The sequence below is a fragment of the Gymnogyps californianus genome, chromosome 20, assembly GCF_018139145.2.
Source record: "Gymnogyps californianus isolate 813 chromosome 20, ASM1813914v2, whole genome shotgun sequence".
Lineage (NCBI taxonomy): Eukaryota > Metazoa > Chordata > Aves > Accipitriformes > Cathartidae > Gymnogyps > Gymnogyps californianus.
Genome location: NC_059490.1, coordinates 10,686,581 through 10,704,593, shown reverse-complemented (window position 1 = coordinate 10,704,593; position 18,013 = coordinate 10,686,581). Strand labels below are relative to the sequence as shown.

General features: G+C 57.6%; 1 protein-coding gene and 1 long non-coding RNA gene across 3 annotated transcripts in view; both read right to left on the bottom strand.

Annotated features, from left to right (window-relative positions):
• Positions 1-1,827: 1,827 nt before the first annotated feature.
• Positions 1,828-6,555, bottom strand: LHX1 (LIM homeobox 1). The gene is made up of 5 exons (XM_050909076.1): positions 6,386-6,555; positions 4,594-4,820; positions 3,787-4,064; positions 2,816-2,981; positions 1,828-2,285 (listed from the first exon to the last, which is right to left on the bottom strand). Exons 1-5 carry the CDS (start codon positions 6,553-6,555, stop codon positions 1,906-1,908), a joined length of 1,221 nt encoding a protein of 406 aa, XP_050765033.1. The 3' UTR covers positions 1,828-1,905.
• A 4,644-nt stretch (positions 6,556-11,199) lies between these two features.
• Positions 11,200-18,013, bottom strand: part of LOC127024498 (uncharacterized) — a 212,956-nt gene continuing 206,142 nt past the window's right edge. For both annotated transcript variants that reach the window (XR_007767559.1, XR_007767558.1), the window contains one exon: positions 11,200-11,361. This is a non-coding gene — a long non-coding RNA (uncharacterized LOC127024498). The remainder of the gene's footprint in view (positions 11,362-18,013) is intronic.

The following is an 18,013-nucleotide window of genomic DNA, read 5'->3' as shown; positions in this document are numbered from 1 at the left end:
AAAAAAGGATTCAAATTACTTTCATGACATTGAGGTTATGCTGTGTTCAAAACCATCCAATTAGGAAAAAAAGAGAAAAATTACCTTTGGAGAACTAATTTAACTAAAAATGGATCAATTAAAAACCATCTCTTTGCAAGTTTTTTACATTCACAATACATTTTTGTTTATGCATAAAATAAGCACTTTGAATATGTTTTCTCTTAGCATAGACCCAGAAGAGGCTAGTATATTGAACAATTTGATTAGCTGCCAATTTTGAAATTTAACGTACAGCGTAACATAGTATTTGTACTTCAACGACTGAGCCTGCAGATGGAAGGAAAGGCTGGAGCTGCCACTGACTGCTATCTGCATCGACACCAGGGTTTAGACTTCCACCAAAGCAAAAGAGCTATACAGGATTATCGGCAGAGTGGATCATTCTTTCTCAGGGCTATTTTACTCAAGAGAATCCATTTAAAATTGCTTAAAACATCAAATGAAACACAAGTTATCTAAACATCAGATTTTCTAATTTTATTAAAAACGCACAAATTTTATCCAACATGTTTTCTTTCATACAGTGAATGGTCTAATATGCACTGGAGGTCACACAAGCTTAGGTTTATCAGAACAATAAAAGACATATGAGAAATTTAATATATAAAGAAAAAAGTAGCAGCTGTTGACTGCATATTTGACCATAAAATTTAAATATTTTGGACTTTTATTTTAAAGACACAAAAATAAAACCTGTGTGGGTCTATATAAGTCATATTAACAATTCCATGAATGTTCAACAGGACTAAAAATTAGCAAAGATGTTTTTTTTTTTTTAACCTTGTAACACTTTTTAAACACCTTCTCGGGTTGCTGGTGCAAAGCACCTTACAGTATTTGTGCTATATATTTACTTTATTTGGCAACTGTCTGGGTTTCGTGGGGTTTTTTCTTTGCCTTCTGTAAACAACACCTTTTACAAACTAGCACAGTGAACCACAAGCCCTGCAATCTGTTATAACATCTACAGAAAAGAAAATGAACTATTTTGGTTGGTTGCTCAAAATATTTTGCTTTTGAACAAGAGGTTCTAAAACAGGATTTATTAGTAAAACATTGAACTCCTGAATTTAACATTAGACGTAAACAGTTGACTGTTTTTAGTTCAATAGAGTCTTTTTGTTTAGCTTTTCTCTCTCTGTGAAGGTAGAATACTTTTTGTTTGTTTTTTTTTTTCAAGTCATTTTCGTTAGAGGTCTGGGTGGTGACCTTTGCTATGACGAGGAGGTTTTGTACGTGTAGCTTTGTGAAGGTAGAAGAGTTGGTGCTGAGGGCTTAACATTTAGTATTTGTTATTTTGGAAAACAAAACAAAAACAAAGGAAAAAGAAAGTTGTCCCACCTGATAGTCAGCAGGCTGAAATGGCTGAAGCTAAAAAGAGTTTCTTGTTGTCGAACTTTCTGAGAGACAAAAATTAACAAACAAATTCATAATGCCAGAACCATCCTTAACCGGGAACGCTAGAGTTCTTGAAGCTTTTTTTCCCCCTTTTCTTTGACCTTTCCTTCATTCAATTATTATTTTTTTAAATGAGAAGTTTCTAAGGATTGTGGCTCTTAGGATGACATCCAACAGGGTAATCAAACTTACGCCATCCTACGGCATGGCAGCACTTTACTGTACAGCTTCACCAGTTTCTTTGTCAATGGTACAAAAAAGTCCCCTTGCTTGTTTGACACAACCATAACATGAAGATTGTCCTGGTCTAGAGCAAAGCTTGCCTTGGAGCGATTTGGATTCAGTTCGTTCCCAAGGTAATATTGTCTTAGGGCAGGAGAGATGTTATATTTATTCATTTCTGTACACCGTAACAATAAGCAGACTAGATGATCATCACTTACTTAGACCCAGTTTGTTTTAAAGCTACCACACAGCTGCTTCATTCATTTCTGGTGGATGTGACAAGTGATTGCCATAGTTAGCACCACCGTTGACGGATATCGAAGAAAATGGAGGACTGGGGCCAAAAACTTCCGCGGACATGGAGTGCAAGGACCCGGGCAGGTTGGGTTCGGGACTGGGCGAGTCTCCTGGGGGGTGCGACATGATGTCAGTGAAGCGCTGAGCCTCACTGGAGGGGTGATGTCCGGGCAGGGGGTGATCCATGGCCCCCAGGGGAGTGCCTGACGGCCCCGAGGAGGGCACGAAAGGGAGATCCACGGGTGTCTGAGCTTGAGATGAAGGAGGTCCTTGCGGGAAGAAATCGTAATTGCTTCCAGGGCCGTAATACTCGCTCTGATAATCTGGTGGACAAGGAGAGACAGAGGGAAGGTAACACGCAGGCGAAGCAACCGAGTGGAAAAGACACGAGAGCGCGCTTCAACGGCGGTGCATCGGGGTGCCTCAAAGCGTCACCCAGAGCTCGCTGAACCCACGGGGGAAACGTGCTCACGGCTTGGCCGGGCTCTGGCTGATTCCCGGGGATCCCCTTCTAGCGGAGCCCCCGGCCAGCACCGGGGACACCGAAATGAAACGGCCCGGTCTGTAAAACTTCCCGGGTCCCGCCGGCAGCGCGGCAGCAGCAGCCCCCCCCCGGGGGCAGGGGAATTCCCCCCGCCGGGCTCCGAGGGGCGAGGAAATCTGCCGGGCCGCCCACCCGCGTCCCTCGACCCGGTGTCGTGGGGGGGGGAGAGCCCGCCGCAGCCCGGCGAGACGGCCCCGGTGCGGGAGGCAGCGAGTGCCCGGTACCGAGCGAGGAGCCCGGGCGCGGGGAAGCGGGCATCATAACGCGGCGCACGGCGGAGAGGGGCCGCGGGGGGAGAGGGTTACCCACCTCCGTAGAAGGAGAAGGGCCCGTTGGGGATGAGCTCCCCGGGCTCCAGCCGGTCCACCAGCGGCCGCATCCTGCGTGGGCTGCGGAAGAAGGCGTGCCGGCGGGCGCCCAGCGCGCTCAGCTGCTTCATGCGCCGCTCCTTGGAGCGCCGGTTCTGGAACCAGACCTGGGCGGGAGAAGCGCCGGTCACGGGAGCCACGGTCGTGGGTGTCCCGCTCACGGGAGCCCGGGACCCGCCGCTGCCGCCCCGCGCCTCCCCCGGCCCCGCCAGGGACGATCCCGATCCCGATCCCGATCCCCCCCCCGCCGCCACCCCCGGGGCTGCGCGTTTCCCGGTGTCTTTTGTTCGGGTGTGAGGCGGGGAGGCCCCGAGCCGGTGCGCCCCGAGCCGCGCTCCTCCTCGTTTCAAACGGGGCCGAGCCCCACGCGTGACGGCGGCCCCGCGGCCGGCCGGGCGCTCCCCGCCGCCCGCAGCTCGCCGGCTGCAGGTCAAGAATGATTGAGTTAATTCTTATTACCCTGACAAGATTACTCCTAATTACCCTCACACTGAGACTCTCCAATCTAACCTCGTCTTTAATGGTCCTTTAACCCCCCATTACCCCCAGCGCTGCGGGTTTATAAACCTTCTAATAATTCCAGCGCATTGTCATTCTTATTTATCCATTAACCCCTCACATTTATGGTTATTAATTTCGATACCATTTGCAGCTTCTTCAGGACTTTCTAAAAGAAACCCGCAGCTCTGCCCCTGCCCACCGGCCGGGGCTGGGGGGGGGGGCCGGGGCTGGGGGCTGCCGGGCCACCTCGATAATAACGATTTAAAACGACGGCAGGGCTTTCCGCGGCCCTGCAGTGCGGGGATTGCCGAGCGCCGGTCCCTCCACGCCACCGCATCCCCCGGAGCGTGCGGGGCGGCGGAGCCGTGCCCGGTAGCCGGTGCCCCTGGGGGGGGGGGGGGGTCGCGGTACCTGGATGACCCGCATGTTGAGGCCGGTCTCCTGCGCCAGCTGCTCCCTGATGTGCCGGGTGGGTTTGGGGGTGGCCGCGAAGGCGGCTTTCAGAGTCTCTAGCTGTTTGGCTTTGATGGTGGTGCGGGGTCCCCGCCGCTTGGCCCCCAGGTTCTGGTCGTCGTTTTCGTTGCTGCCCGTCTCCTTGTCGGACACGTTGGCGCTTTCCGAGTCCTTGGCGTCGTCCTGGGAGGGGTCTTGGGAGTCGGGGGACAGGCTGGGGTCACTGCCGGTGGTGGCTGGGTGAAAGCAAACCGGGTCACGCTCAGCCTGGGGGGCGGCCGGGGGGGAAATACCGATCGCGGGGGACGGGCCGCACTACGACCGGGGGAGAGGAGAGGAGAAGGGAGAGGAGAAGGAAAGAAGGGAGAGGAGAAGGAAAGAAGGGAGAGGAGAAGGAAAGAAGGGAGAGGAGAAGGAAAGAAGGGAGAGGAGAAGGAAAGAAGGGAGAGGAGAAGGAAAGAAGGAGAGGAGAAGGAAAGAAGGGAGACGAGAAGGAAAGAAGGGAGACGAGAAGGAAAGAAGGGAGACGAGAAGGAAAGAAGGGAGACGAGAAGGAAAGAAGGGAGACGAGAAGGAAAGAAGGGAGACGAGAAGGAAAGAAAGGAAAGGAGAAGGAAAGAAAGGAAAGAAAGGAAAGGAGAAGGAAAGAAGGGAGAGGAGAAGGACAGAAGGGAGACCAGAAGGGAGAGGACTGGCTCTCACCCCGCGGAGAAGCCGGGGCTGAGCGCATCGCCGCCCCGCATCGCCCCGGCCGCGCTCCCTCACCTGAATGCAGACTGTTTTCTTTGGCAGTATTGCTGTTATTTAGGTAATCTTCTTTGCAGACAAACTTGTTTTCGTCTATGATGTAGAGCTCCTCGCCCGTGGAGAGTTGCTTGTTACACATCATACACGTAAAACAGTTCAAGTGGAACACTTTGCTCCGCGCCCTGCGGACCAGGTCGCTGGGGGAGATGCCCTGGGCACAGCCCGCGCACTTGGTCCCGAAACACCTGCGGAGAGAGGCCGGGCAGCGGGTCAGCACCGCCCGCCCGGCCCGCGGGGCCCCGCCGAGAGCGGCCCGCAGCCCGGCCCCGACGGGCGAGCGCACCGCGGCCCCGCGCCCTTCACCGCGGCCTCCGCTCGCTCCGGCGAGCTGCGCCGCTTGGCCATTGCAGAATGAAACGAAATGAACGAAAGCATCCCTCCAGAGCGTTCTCGCTTCCTAACGAGCGAATGCCTGAAATGCTATCTTTAAAAAAAAAAAAAAAACCAAACCAAACCCAAAAAGACCCGATCTGGGCAGAGGATGAAGTGCTGAGGGATTAATTAAACGCCGGGGCTGCGCTGTCCAGGGTTTCCCCTCTGCGCCCTGACACGTTGATTAACGACGCTCTAATAAACATTAAGCAGAAATTCTTACACGTTATGAATCGCTCACGGCCGCGCACTGGCCGCAGGAGCTGCCGATACGGGCTCGGCCGGCGCTGGGGAGCCGAGGGCCGGGCGGCACCGGGGCCCGCTGCCTCCAGCGCTCCGCTCCGGCCGGGGACCGCACCGCCGGGGCTGCCGGCAGCCGGGCCCGGGGCAGCGCCGGTCCCTGTGCCCGGGGAGGAGCGGCAGCAGAACGGCGGGGCTCGGGGCAGCGCTCCGCCGCGCCGGGCGATGCGGTGTGCCGGTGTGCGGCGGGCGGGAAGGGCTCCGCGGCCATCCCGGCCCCGAGCCGGTCTTTGCCGTTATCGCCGGTGTCCGTGCGGGCCGGGGCGGCGGGGCCCGGCCGGGCAGGGGCACAGGCGGCCCGCTCCGAGCCTGGGATTTATTCCGGCGCCGGGGCCCGCCGGGATGCTCGGGGGAAGCGGCGGCGAGCGAGCGTCGGTACCCGCTCCCCTCTCCATCGATCCGCCGGGGGTGGGGAGCGGGAAGGGGGTCGCTGCCCTCCGGGGCGGCCTCGGCTCGGTTGGACGGGAGGCGCTGGGCCCGCCGAGCCGCGCACCGAGCCGCGGAGCTCCGCCGCACCGGGCCTTCCCCGCCGGGGCGGCACCGGGCTCCGGGCGTGCTGAGAACAACGCTGCGCTCACGGCCGCGGAAAGCCCCGCCGGGAAGCCCCGGCAAGTGCCGCTGAAGCGGCGGCGAGGTCGCCCCCGGCTCCGCAGCACCGGGGCCGGGACGGCCCCCGCCCGCCCGCCCATCCGCAGCGGGGCCCGGCCCGCACCGCCCCCGCTATCGCTCCGCCGGTCGATAGTTTCGAGGCAACTTTGGGGAACTCTAGCTCGGCCGGTGCCCGCGGAGAGCGACCGGGCCTCGCCCTGCGGGTCCCGACGGGGCGCCCGGGGGCCCCTTTCCCCGGGCCTGACCCCCGCCCGCCCCGCCGGGCCCCCCCGCGCCCGCCCCGGGAGATCACCTGGAGAAATAACAACGGTTTTGGGGGTGTTTGCGTGTGCGCGGGGAGGGAAGAGGCGTTTGTGGGTCACACTGAACAACGGGGGGAAACAAAAAAAAAAAGGGGGGGGTGGAAATGGGAGATGAAAAATGGATGCAAAGGAGCGACGGCTGCGGGCAGCGGGGCCGCGGTACTTACCGAAAGAAGTCGTTTTTGCAGTAAAGCTTGCCTTCTCGCGAAAAGCATTTCTCTGTCAAATTGCATTTACATTCACAGCACTGAACACACTTCACATGCCAAGCCCTGTCCAGTACATTCAACAAAAACCGGTCCAAGATTGGCCTTTTGCAGCCTGCACAGTGAACCATTGTCTTTGGTTATTTCTGAGAGTGGGGGGTATTGGTTTCCCAGATGTCAAGCAAAAAAAAAAAAAAAAAAAAAAAATTAAAAACAACAACAAAAAATTTTAAAAGACGACAACACCGGCGTAGGTTTGCTTTTTTGTGTTTGTTTTAAAAGCCTTGGAGAAGTGAAGGAGGAGAAAAAGGAAGGGAGGAAGAAAGTCTTCGTTCGAGTGTCCTAGGAGGGATACACAGGAGAAACCGCCCACTGCCCGAGGAGACCAGCGCTTCGACACAACCGCAGAATCCCGGCCGCTACCAACCACGACAGCAACAATGATAATAATAATAATAATAATAGTAACAATAAAACAACAACGACTATAAAGATCGGCGCTCATAAAAATTAAAAAAAAAAAAAAAATTAAAAAAAAACCAACAAAAAAACGCCGAAAAGCGAGCGTGATGAGTTTTTCTCAGGTCTGAGGTAGAGCAGTCAGGAGTCAAAGTGCTTTTCCCAAAGAGAAATCAAAGGAGGGAAAAAAAAAAAATTAAAAAAATAAATAACAAAACGAGACATGGAGACCCGACAGCGGTCAGAAGGGCTTTGGCTGCTGCCGCGGCGACATGGCCCTACGCGCCGCGGAGCGGGCCGCCGTCCTTACGCGGGTGGGGGGGGGGTTGTGGGGGGGGAAGACGCTCCGCAGCTCCTCGCTCCGTCCTCTCTCTCTCTCTCTCTCTCCCTCTCTCTCTCTCCCTCGACGTCTCGGCGGTACCGTCGCGCCCGGCTCCTACCTACCCCCGCGCACCGCCCTGCGCGCCTACCCGCGGCGGCCGGCCGCGTCCCCGCCGAGCCGGCGCGGCATCTCCCGGCGCTACCGGCTTTTGTTTCCCCCCTCCCGGGGCGGCGGGCCGGGCCGAGCCTGGCCGGGCCGGGCCGGGAGCGTAGGGGAGGGCAAGGGCAGGGCAGGGCAGGGAGAGCGGCGCTGCCCGCGCTGCCCGCGCCGTCCCGGCAGCGCAGGGCGCACTGCATGTTCCCGGCAGCCCCGCGGCCGCAGCCTTATGCACCGCGCGCAGACGTCACCGCTCGCCCCGGCCAATCGCCGCCGCCGCCGCCGCCGTCCGTCCCCGTTTCCCCCCCCACCCCCCCATCCCACCCCCCCCCCACCCCTCCACCCCCCGCCACCCCACGCGCGCCCGCCGCGCCGCCGCCGGACGGGGCGTCCGCGCCCCTTTATAGAGCCGCCGGGGCGCCGCCGGCCGCCTCCGCCCGCACCCCACCGCACGGCGGAGGGACCGACGGCCCGCTGCCGCTCGGGCCCGGCCGAGGCGCGCCCTGCTCGGAGGCGCGGGAGCGCGCTGCAGCGGGTAGGTGTGTCGGTGCGCGGGCGAGCGGGGGTGGGGATGGGGGGTGGGGGTGGGGGAGCCGGGAACGGGGTCGCTCGTTGGGGTCTGGCACCCCCATAGGGTTACGCATCCGTTATAGGGAGCCACCGGCCGGTTCCCGCCGCCGACCAGCGGAGCGGTTGGCTGGGAAGCGGCGTCCAACGAGTTCCCGGTTTTTAGCGTGGTTTACTCCCGTCAATAAACGGCGGGCCCGGAGGGCGGGGGGCGCGGAGCCTGCCGCGGGGCGGTGCGCGGCGCCTCGACGAGGAAAAACCCGCGACGGCTCGCCTTTCCCGGGAAAAAAGGTGCGAAAGTGCCGGGACCGAGAGCCGGGGCGCTCCGACGTGCCCGGGCGGGGCCGCGGTGGCGGGGAGGGGGCGGCGGGCCCCGCTGCCGCCCGGCCGCCGCGGGCAGAGGGAAGGCGCCGGTACCTTCGCGTTGATTCCGTTGCCGGCGCTCGCAGCGCCCGTCTGGGGCCGATCGGCACCGGCCACCGCTGATGTACATTTTTTTGGGTTTTTTTTTTTTTTTGGCAAATAAAAATTCATTTGCTTTTACCTTCCAGGGGCTCGGTCGGTGGCCGGGGCGGTTAGGAGGGACGTGATTTCTCTTTCCTTCGCGCTTTGCTGCCCGGCGGGAGCTGCCGCTCCGGGGAGGTGTCACCGCCCGGCAGACGCGGGCCGGACCCCGGGACCCTCCCGGCCCCTCCGCGGCGGAGCCCCCGCTCTCACCTTCCCTGCGGGCTGATTGATCCTCCGGTGGGGAATTAGGAGGGAAACGGCGGATTAAATGGCCTGAACGTGCCCAAGGGTTACACACACGGCTGACGGCCGGGACCGGGCGCGGTGGGGCGCGCACCCTCCGCGGCCGCGGCTGCCCCGGGCCCGCAGCATCCCCCGCCTCCCCGCGCCCTTACCCACCGTCCGCGCTCTCTTTCACGTCTGTTTTCCTCGTCCTTGAGGGGAAAAAAAAAAAAAGAAAAAGAAAAAAAAAGTGGGGGAGGGAGAAATTGGAAAATAAAAAGGAAAACGAAGGCAGGAAACCCCCCTCCGGTGCCGGGGCGCGGAGCCTCAGGTCCGCGCCCTGCCCGCCGCTCCGGCCTGGGGGCAGACGGGGCCGGCGCGGGGTGCGGAGCCTGCCCGGGAGAGCCTGCGGGCAGTTCTCGGGGCTCTCCCCGGGCCGAGGCATCGCCTCGGTGCTCCTGCGGGTGTTCAAAAGCTCCGGGGCTGCGTCCGCGATTTACCTCCCCCTTCCAGGTCTCCCTCTGCCCCCCGTACCGGTCCGGAACCGGCCATCACCGCCCCGTCGGGGCCGCGCACCGGGGCGCGCAAGGCTTTCCGCGTCGCTCCGCGTCCCTGCCCAGCTGTTGGGTTGCTTTGCCGCCGCTTTTGCCGGGGATCAATAGAGCCCTGGGCTCCCGCCCGCTCCCCCCGCATATGGGCCGCTTCTCATGCGGAGCGGAGGGGCCGAGGCGGCGCGGGCGGCCCCGCTCCGCCGCCCGGGAAGGCGACAGCTGTAGGCTGCCGTCAAGGGACCTCTTCCCTTTGACTGCGGGCCCCCAAGTGACATGTGTTGGTGGGGATGAATGAGGGGAAGGAGATGAGCATCTTATGTCCATCAAGCACCAGTTTTTCACAGCGATTTCCTCCCCCCCCCCCCGCCCCCTTTCCCAGGCGTTAGCGAAAGCATCTGGTTATCCCCTGCCCCCTCCCGCCGCCTCCGCGCAGGGCCCGGGGACGCTGAGGCGGGCACAGACCGCTCTGTGTGTGTGTGGCCCCCCCCCCTCCCCGCCCCGGTTTGCGGAGGGGGAGCGGAGCCCGCCGGCCCGGGGTACCCGCCGTACCGCTGCGATGGGGCGGGCAGCGCTGATTTACCGGCGGAGCTCCCTACCCGCCCGTCCCGGCACACGCAAATCCCCCGAAAACCCACTCCGGAGAGGCAGCAGCGCAGATCGAGGGGGGGGGGGGCTGCTCCTCCCCGGGCGGTGGGGACCGTGGGGTGCCCTAGGTCCGCCTAGGGGGAGCCCCCCCCCCCTCCGGGGACTCCGACTCAGAAGCAGGCGTTTGAGAGGCGAAATTGCCAGCGCTGTTTCCAGCAGGCTCCGAAAAGAAAAACTCACCAACCCCGGCCTCCTACGGACCTCCCTCTGCCCCACGGGACAGGCGTGTCCCGGCGTGGGGCACCCACTGGCTGGGGAGTCCGCGGAGCCTGAGGGGAGGGGGGGAAAAATCCCCCCCGGCCACGGGGATGGACGGCACGGCAGCAGCCGGCCTGCCGCCGCCCCCTCCTAGGGCAGTGCGTCTGGGTTGGGGTGGGTATTTTTTTTGTTTGTTTGTTTGTTTTTCATCGTATTTTGCAATTCGCCCAGGTCCGTTCCCAGCCGGGCCCTCGGCCGGGCACAAGCCCCCAGCCCCGGCGGCGGGCAGGAGAGCGGGGCCGAGCCCACCCGTACCCCGAGGAGAGCCGGCCGGGGTATTTCAGAGCCAAGCAACCCGGTGCTGAAAAAGAGGGAAATTAAAAGAGTTTAAAAAAAAAATAAATCTCAAATTTATTTAAAATCTAATACAGAAGAAAAAAAAAGTCCCTTTCAGGCGAGTTTAAATTTGCATTTTATTGGTGTCGTTCCCGTCTTTTTAGTTAAACATCACCCTGTTTATCATCAGCCTTTCTACACCGCTGCGCTCGGTAATGGGATTTCTCTCTCCTTTACGGGGCACTAGCGCTGTACAAACACCGGAGCCCGCTCGTCCCGGACACCGCACTGTCCGGGGCTGCTGGCAGAGCTCCGGGGACCACCGCCGGTGCGGTGCGGTTCATCCCTCCCCCCCCCCCGCATCCCCAACCTCTCCATCCCCCCCGAACGAAGCCGAGGAAGAAACTTCCCTCCCGCCTGGGCACAGACACTTTTCTCTGCCGTGTCCGTCCCCCGGTAGCACTAAGCTTTCCCCCGTTTTCTTTTTTTTATTTTTATTCTTTTATTTTTGCCCTCCTCCTCAACATTTCACAACGACCGCGCCTCGGGATCGGTGATGCTGCCGGGCTTTGAACGACTGGCGTGAACCGCTTCCCCCCCCCCCCACCTCCTCCCGGTACCGCCGTGACCAGCAGCATCCTCGACGGGGCGGGGGAGGCAGGGCCGATCCCTCCCCGCATCCCGGCGGAGCGCTGCCCGGGACGGCGGGTCGGTGCGGTCCCCGCCGTCCCGGGCAGCGCTGGGCGGGGGACAGCCCGTTGGAAGGGTGGGGGTCACACCTTCCCCCCCCCCCCCCCCAAACTTTCCCCCGCAGGAAAGAGCGCCTCCGCCTGATTAAATATATATGCGGCTAATGCACTCAACAAATATTGAAGTTAAGATGTAATTAAGCCTGTAGAACATCCCCGCGCAATAAACCCGTTGCTGGATAGGATCCATCGCTGCGCGCCGCGCCAGGTTTGTTTTAAAGGAGCCTGGAAAAAAAAAAAAAAGAAATCTTTAAATTATGTATTAGAGGGTCCCAGTTTATTCTGCCACACTCGGGTCGATGCTGAGGGTAAACACGCCCGGGCGGTCCCGCTCCGTGTCCCCCCCCCCGCCCCCGGCTCCGCTCGCCTTTCCCTTATTTATTTTTCTGCCCCCCTCCCCCTTGATGAACCCTCCCGGGTTTCCTTCCACGTCGCTAAATGTTGTCGCTTACACTCAAAGCTCATGCATTGTTTATGGGAAATATAGTTAATAAATAATTACGGATCCGAAGTGTGCGTCTTTGCGTTTTGACTGAGAGCTGTCGGCGGAGACGGGAAAGTGGCCGGGAAGGGGCCGGCGGTGGCCCGGGGGCGGGGAGGGGGTCCCAGCCCGCCCGGGAGCGGGTCCCGGCGTGGGGGGGGACACACGACGGGTTCCGCCGCCGGCGGCTGGGGGTCGGGCCGGGCCCGGGGCGAGCGGGGCAGGGCACGGGGAGCCCGGCCGGGAAGCCCGGGTGTGTGACAGCTGAACGGGATTCTCGACGTTGTTAAAAGAGAGAAAGGGCAGATAAAAGACGAATAAAAGAGAAAAGAAAGAAAAGTAAAGAGGTGGCGGGGGCGGGGGGAGACTATAAAAAAAGAGGGTGAAACAAACCCCAGGAGGATGCACCGATCCCGGCTCATCCATCTTCATTGTCTCCGTGTGTGCAAAAGCAACTCCAGTATAAGGAAAAGCCACTATCAAAGCCATGGCTTTATTTTATATCCTATAGATCAGGAGGGAGGCAAAGCTTTATTTTCGCCCAGAGACAGATATTTTATTTCTCTCTTACGGTTTTATGTGTGAGAGATGTCAAAAAGGTAAAATAGATTGCTAATGCATAGGCAAAACGAAGCTGTTTTGGCATGCTCTGTGTCATGAGGTCTCCCAGGGAGAGCAGGCTGGGGATTTAGGGCTGATGGGAGACTCTGGGGGATTTCTGCTAAAACATCTCTCTCCATAAATTCAGCCGCATGGTCAGCTCGATAGGGAGAAAGAGTTTTAAAGGGGAAGAGTTGGAGCGCGGCGGGAAGGCGCGGCGCGGCGGAGCGGGGACCCCCGCGCCCGCCCCTGGCCCGCCCGCCCCCGCTGGCCCCGGCCCGGCTCGCCGGGGAGGCCCGGTGCGGCTCCGGGGGTGTGTGTATGTGTGTGGGGGTGTTACAGCGGGGCTTTCGATCGTTTCTCTCCGCGGAGCAGCGGCGCTGGGGACCCAACCGGAGCCGCTCCCGGCGGCACAAAGCGCTCCCGGCTCGTCCCGCCCTGCCGAAACGCCGGTGCGCACCCATCACCCCCCGGCAGCCCCGCTCCAGCGCACTCCTCACCTGATGTTATTTCATTTTAATCCCCCCCCAAAACAAGCAACCAGCCCCCCCGCTCGTCGGTCTAAAGCCAGCGGCTGGCTGGGAACGGCAGCCCCCGGCCGCCTCCAGCTGCAGCCCGCCGCCGGCGCGGCACGCTGCTCGGCATCTGCCGCTCCCCCGAACCCCAGCAGCGGATTTGCGAGGACCTTTTTGCAAAGTTAAAATATATCTCCCCAAGCTGCAACAATTTTCGTACTTTTTGACCTCGGGGATTTACTTAGCACGCTAAGTTCAAGGCTCAGAAGCCCAAGGCTATTACTCATTTAGGCACTCCCACCACCACCACTTTTCACCACATATTTTATCATTTGACTTCCTGGCTTAAATTCATGTTATGGCAAATAATGGATGGTAATACTTTCCCCCTTCCCCATGTTAATTGTCTTGTCTGACAACCTCCGCATTTGAAATGATTTAAAGCAAACAACGGGTGCAGCGAGACCAGGAGACAAACCAGCACAAAACATCTGCAGGAACCCTGCAGCTCCGGCTCTTCCCTTGCAAGTTGGTGGCTGGATCTGGGGGCCGGATCCAGAGTGCAGCGAGGCCCCCCCCGGAAAGCATCGCCCAGCTCTTACTGGGGTCACTGCAGTGCTAAGGCAGCTTCTCCCCAGTGCCCTCCAGCCCCCGGGGTGCCGTGCCGCCACGCTCGGCCCTGCCCCGGGCCCCTCCGGCTTCGCTGCCCGAAATATTGCTCTTCTTGAGGTGGCTGAAATGGGGAAACAAAACCGAGTGCTATTTGCAAATTAAAAAAAGCAAGGTGTAGTTGATTAGCAAATTAATTATTTCAGTACCCCCAGGATTATATTGTTTTTCTAAGTTCTGTGGGCCTGTGTAATTTACTAATTTCACAGTCGCTGAACTTCCCTGGGAGTGAGAGTCAATCTCATCCACCTATCTAACACGTATATGCGATTTTGTGCAGAGGCAGTGGGTCTGTCGGCAGTGTCGGAGGCAAGAGGGCGTCCAGACCTTTCCCCCCGCTCCTGCCGCTGACCTGCTGCGTGACTCTGGGCCAATTCTTTGTTTTTCTTGTCTCTGAGGGTGGACAGTACCTTCCTACCCAACAGGAACATATCTTCCTGCTTAGAAAGGAGTAACTGCATGGACTTTCCTCTGCTGAACGCTGTCACTGGCTTCCCATATGTGTACAGAAAAAGAGCTGCTGCGTTATTTGTCCTTCGCAAGCACCTGGAGAAGAGGGTTCCCAACACAAGAGGTTTTTTATCATCAGCAGAACGTCAGCTTTTGGTGTCTGACATGACCGTCACGCAGAGCGTTTGAGAAAAATAATCGAAATCAAACCAAAGAGGACTATCCCAATAAAATATAGGGATAACACGCCTGCACTGGTGGGAAACCAGCACTTCCCTCTGCCTGCCTGCTGCAGGTGCAGGAGCACATCTCGGTTCGGGGTGACAAAACAGCATCACCGGGACCAGGTACCACAGCACCACAAACTTCCCTCGCCGTTTGTGAAAATGAATCCAGAGCTCCTGGCTGTGTTTATATCTGTCTGCTTAGTCCCGACCTCTGATTAATCTTCTTCTATATATAGATTCGGTAATTTGATACCACGTTGCTATGTAATATCCTATGTCACACCCTCTTTATATAGGCTTCTATTTTAAGGCTTCTGACAGGATGCAGAGGCTCTGGCCAGCGTGCCCTTCTTTCTCCCCACTTTCTCATACGCGCACCAATCGAGGCAGCTGGGTTTATGCAGTTGGAGCCCGACAAAGTTCCTGGCTGCCGGGTGTCCGCAGCTCAGCGCAGCATTTTGTCTGCCTGGGCCAGGTGGGCAAGAGCCAGGTAAAAGGCAGACGCTGCGTGGGAGCCCGCGGCTCACCGGGCTCGCACGCCCCTGCACTGCAAGCGTGGAGGCAATTAAAGAGGTCACCGGCACGCTCCAGACAGGGCTTGTTAGCACTGCACAGCACTGCGCTGCTCGTGACACCTGAGCTACTAATTGAGCATCTGATTTCTATAGAGTCACCGCTGCACTGGCATGAAACTGGAGCATTGCGGTAAGGAGACGTGGCCGAGTATGTTATTTCCTAAAAAATGCACATTTAAAAACCCTGATACCTTCCCTTTCTTTGCACAGTAAGTGATGTTCTAAGTTTGGCTGTAGGCATACACAGCTTATTTCACTACTATAGCAAGGATATAGCACGCACAGCCACAATCCCATTAGTCTGAAATGCATCAATATACCATTTTCAGGATGAAAAAAACAGATCATTTTGTTCTAGAATGTGAAATTTCACTAGTTTCAGCTACTTTTTCCAGGAGAAGCCAGGGGTAGAGCTCCGTCCCCGTGAGGGTCCTGCCTGACCATGCTCTGCTGTCCTCTGCTGTGCTCCCAGACAAGTCTCCCGTGCAGGGCAGAGCCGCATGCCGGCATTACCAAGGACCAATCCTCCATGCTCAGAAGCTCACTTTAAAAAACACTTACTGCTCTAAAAAAATCATTCCTCGACATCTTTGTCGCTCATATTGCAGCTGGGCCTGGAGATCCCTGCCAGCACTGCTGTGTTGGTGAGGCAGTGCCGGAGGGCACAGGGTGGGGAGCAGCTCCTCGAGGGTCACCCAGAGATGGGCACAACCCAAATCTCCCAACTCCCACGCGGATGCGCTGCACCCTTCAGACTCCCATCACCTCTCAGCTCCCTTCCTTATCGTGTTGCCTGGTGGATGGGGACCCCCCCCCCCCCCACCCCAGATCCCGTCTGCGTTGCCCTCCCCAGGGCTGCTGCAGAAGGTTGGACGAGGCTCCGGAGTCTGGCAGCACCGGAGGGGCTGTCTCGCTCCGCAGAGCATCACCTGCACTGGAAACGCAGCCCCACGGCGGCATTATCATTCCAAAGTGGCAAAAATGTCACGCGAAAGGCTGCTCACCCCTGGCTTTGTTACGCTGCAGTCTGAACCGGTCTTTTCCCCTGTTCGGTACTTTCAATGCACGGTTATTTGTTGAACTCCTGGCAGCAGGCTGTTAACATCGCACGTTACAACTTCTCACGTCAGCTGCTCCCAGAAACACGCACGCATGGTGCTACATAACCAGAATAGCTAATGAGCCGGCTGGGGAGACAGCACCCCGCTCCGCTCCTTCCTGATGGCCTTCCATAACTTCTTACCGAGTTTGTCGCTCACGAGTTACGGGGCACTGAGAACTTCCCATCAGCCAGGTCCCTCGGTGCTCTTCTCATCTCTCTGTATCCACAGGTGAAGGTGGCTCCGGAGAGCAGAGGCCGATGCATCGCACCCCGAACCAGCGTAACCACGAAGGCAGGGGAGCTTGTTTTGCTTACAAACAAGCAAACCTTGTTTCAAATGGAGAGTCCCTTATTGATCTACGCTTCCTTCGGGAGCAACCCCCAAACCCGAGTGAACAGTTTTACAAAGTATGTTTGTCCTGCCTGTGAAATTACACTATTTTCGCTGATAACCATTATCTGAAGGAGCTATTCTGTGCTGATCTGCCTCGTGCTGGGAGTGCCGTGATGTCGTGTGCGTGTGAAAATGGAAACTTCCCGAGATGTTCAGACTCGGAAACTCTGAGTCTGCGGAATTCCCTACCAATGTGTTTTTTCAGTTGTTGAAATAAAATCTTCATTGCTGTAATTCGTTAATATTTGTAAAGCCTATAAGATTCCAGAATAAATGGCTGAAAGAAATTCGCATGGCTATTAGGTAAATGTGTTAATAATAACGAAGATGGCTGGTGAGAAGACGTCACTCCTAATGATGTATGATTTGTTTCCTTAAGGGTGTGCTAATAAACAAAACTCATTTTTAGAATCTGGCACATTTAGTCCGCCTATGCTCTCAGACCAAATAAGTTACTCTAACCACAGCATGGTCTTCCTCTTCTCCCCTCTCTGAAATGTCTCATTAACGCTTGCCGTGCTGGGCTGTTGATTACAAGGACGAGTACTCCTTCCCACCCAGCACCCTAGACATTAAAACCTGTTGCCCTCGGTCCTGGCCTGACAGCCTGCCTGCTGCCAGCCGGAGGGGCTTCCCAAAGGGTCACTTAACCTCTGCGAAGGAGCTTGGGCATTTGTCCTCATCCCGACCTGAGCTTCGCAGGGAGTTCCTGGACGGATCTCCGAGTCCCAGATCAACTGCGTACTCTCAAACCAACCTAAACCCACACCAAATTTTATGTGCGTAGGCTGTTAGCACTTCTCTTCTAAAACCAGAGAAGCTGCCCCAAAGCTCGTGAAGGAAAGCGTTCCCTTTCGCTTCGCGGGGTCAGCCCGCAGCGTTTGTAGCAGCTCCATCCCCAGCGTCTGTGCACAAGGTGAACCGCAGCGGGAGAGCGGAGTCGGGCTGCGTGCCGTTGGAGCTCTGCGGGCGCCTGCCGTGCACTGCGCATAATCTCTGCTCGCTGCCGTTCCCTCGGATGTCTTTACACAAAATCAATAAGGTGTTAATTCGAAACAAATCTTTTCTGCATACCTGCAGGAGATTATGTCCCCTGCACAAGGAAGCACACAGAAAGGTTCCCTTCCCACCTGCGTCCGCAGGCTGGACAAGCAAACACAGAGGGCAGAGTCCTCCGGTGCTGCAGGATTGCTCCAGTGTTTGAGGAATGGTTTAGGGCTGTGTGCGCTCTGGAAAGACGATTTCCTACCGTAGCTTTTCAAACCCCGGATTAATATTCTGTAGGGCTGGTGCTTCACATGGGAGGCAAATGCCATTTCCAAATACTGATGCGGTTTTCATCCCCCTATTTGAATTCAAGTACTTTCATATGTAAGGTACTGACTTGTTTAGCTTTAAAAATGACCATGGAAAAGCTTTTCCATACCTCCAGTGCACGCACCACCACCACCACCACGAGCGGCTGTGCCAGCGGGCAGGGTGGCAATCCTTAAAACAAGTCACCGGACACGGACAGGGAGAGTTGCGTTCAGGGACCTGATGCCATCCAGGACACTGGGGTGGGACCTGGGGTAACTCCCGCATTGCTGCAGAGCCCCGGGAGGCGAGCGTGCATCGCCTTGGCTCTCCAGAGGAAAAGCGAGTGGAGGTAGGCACCAATAAAGCATCCTGATCCTTCAGTTTGGTGTGGAAATCCCTGTCTCGGACACCCCGGGTCGTGCCGGGGCTGTGCCTGGTCCTTGGTGCCCGGCCGGACACACGCTGTCCCCACACCGACACATCTGCTGAGCCAGGCTGCTGCTCCCTGTGATGCTGCTCACGCAACATGCTGTAATAAACTACGAGTGTTTCACATTTAGAGAGA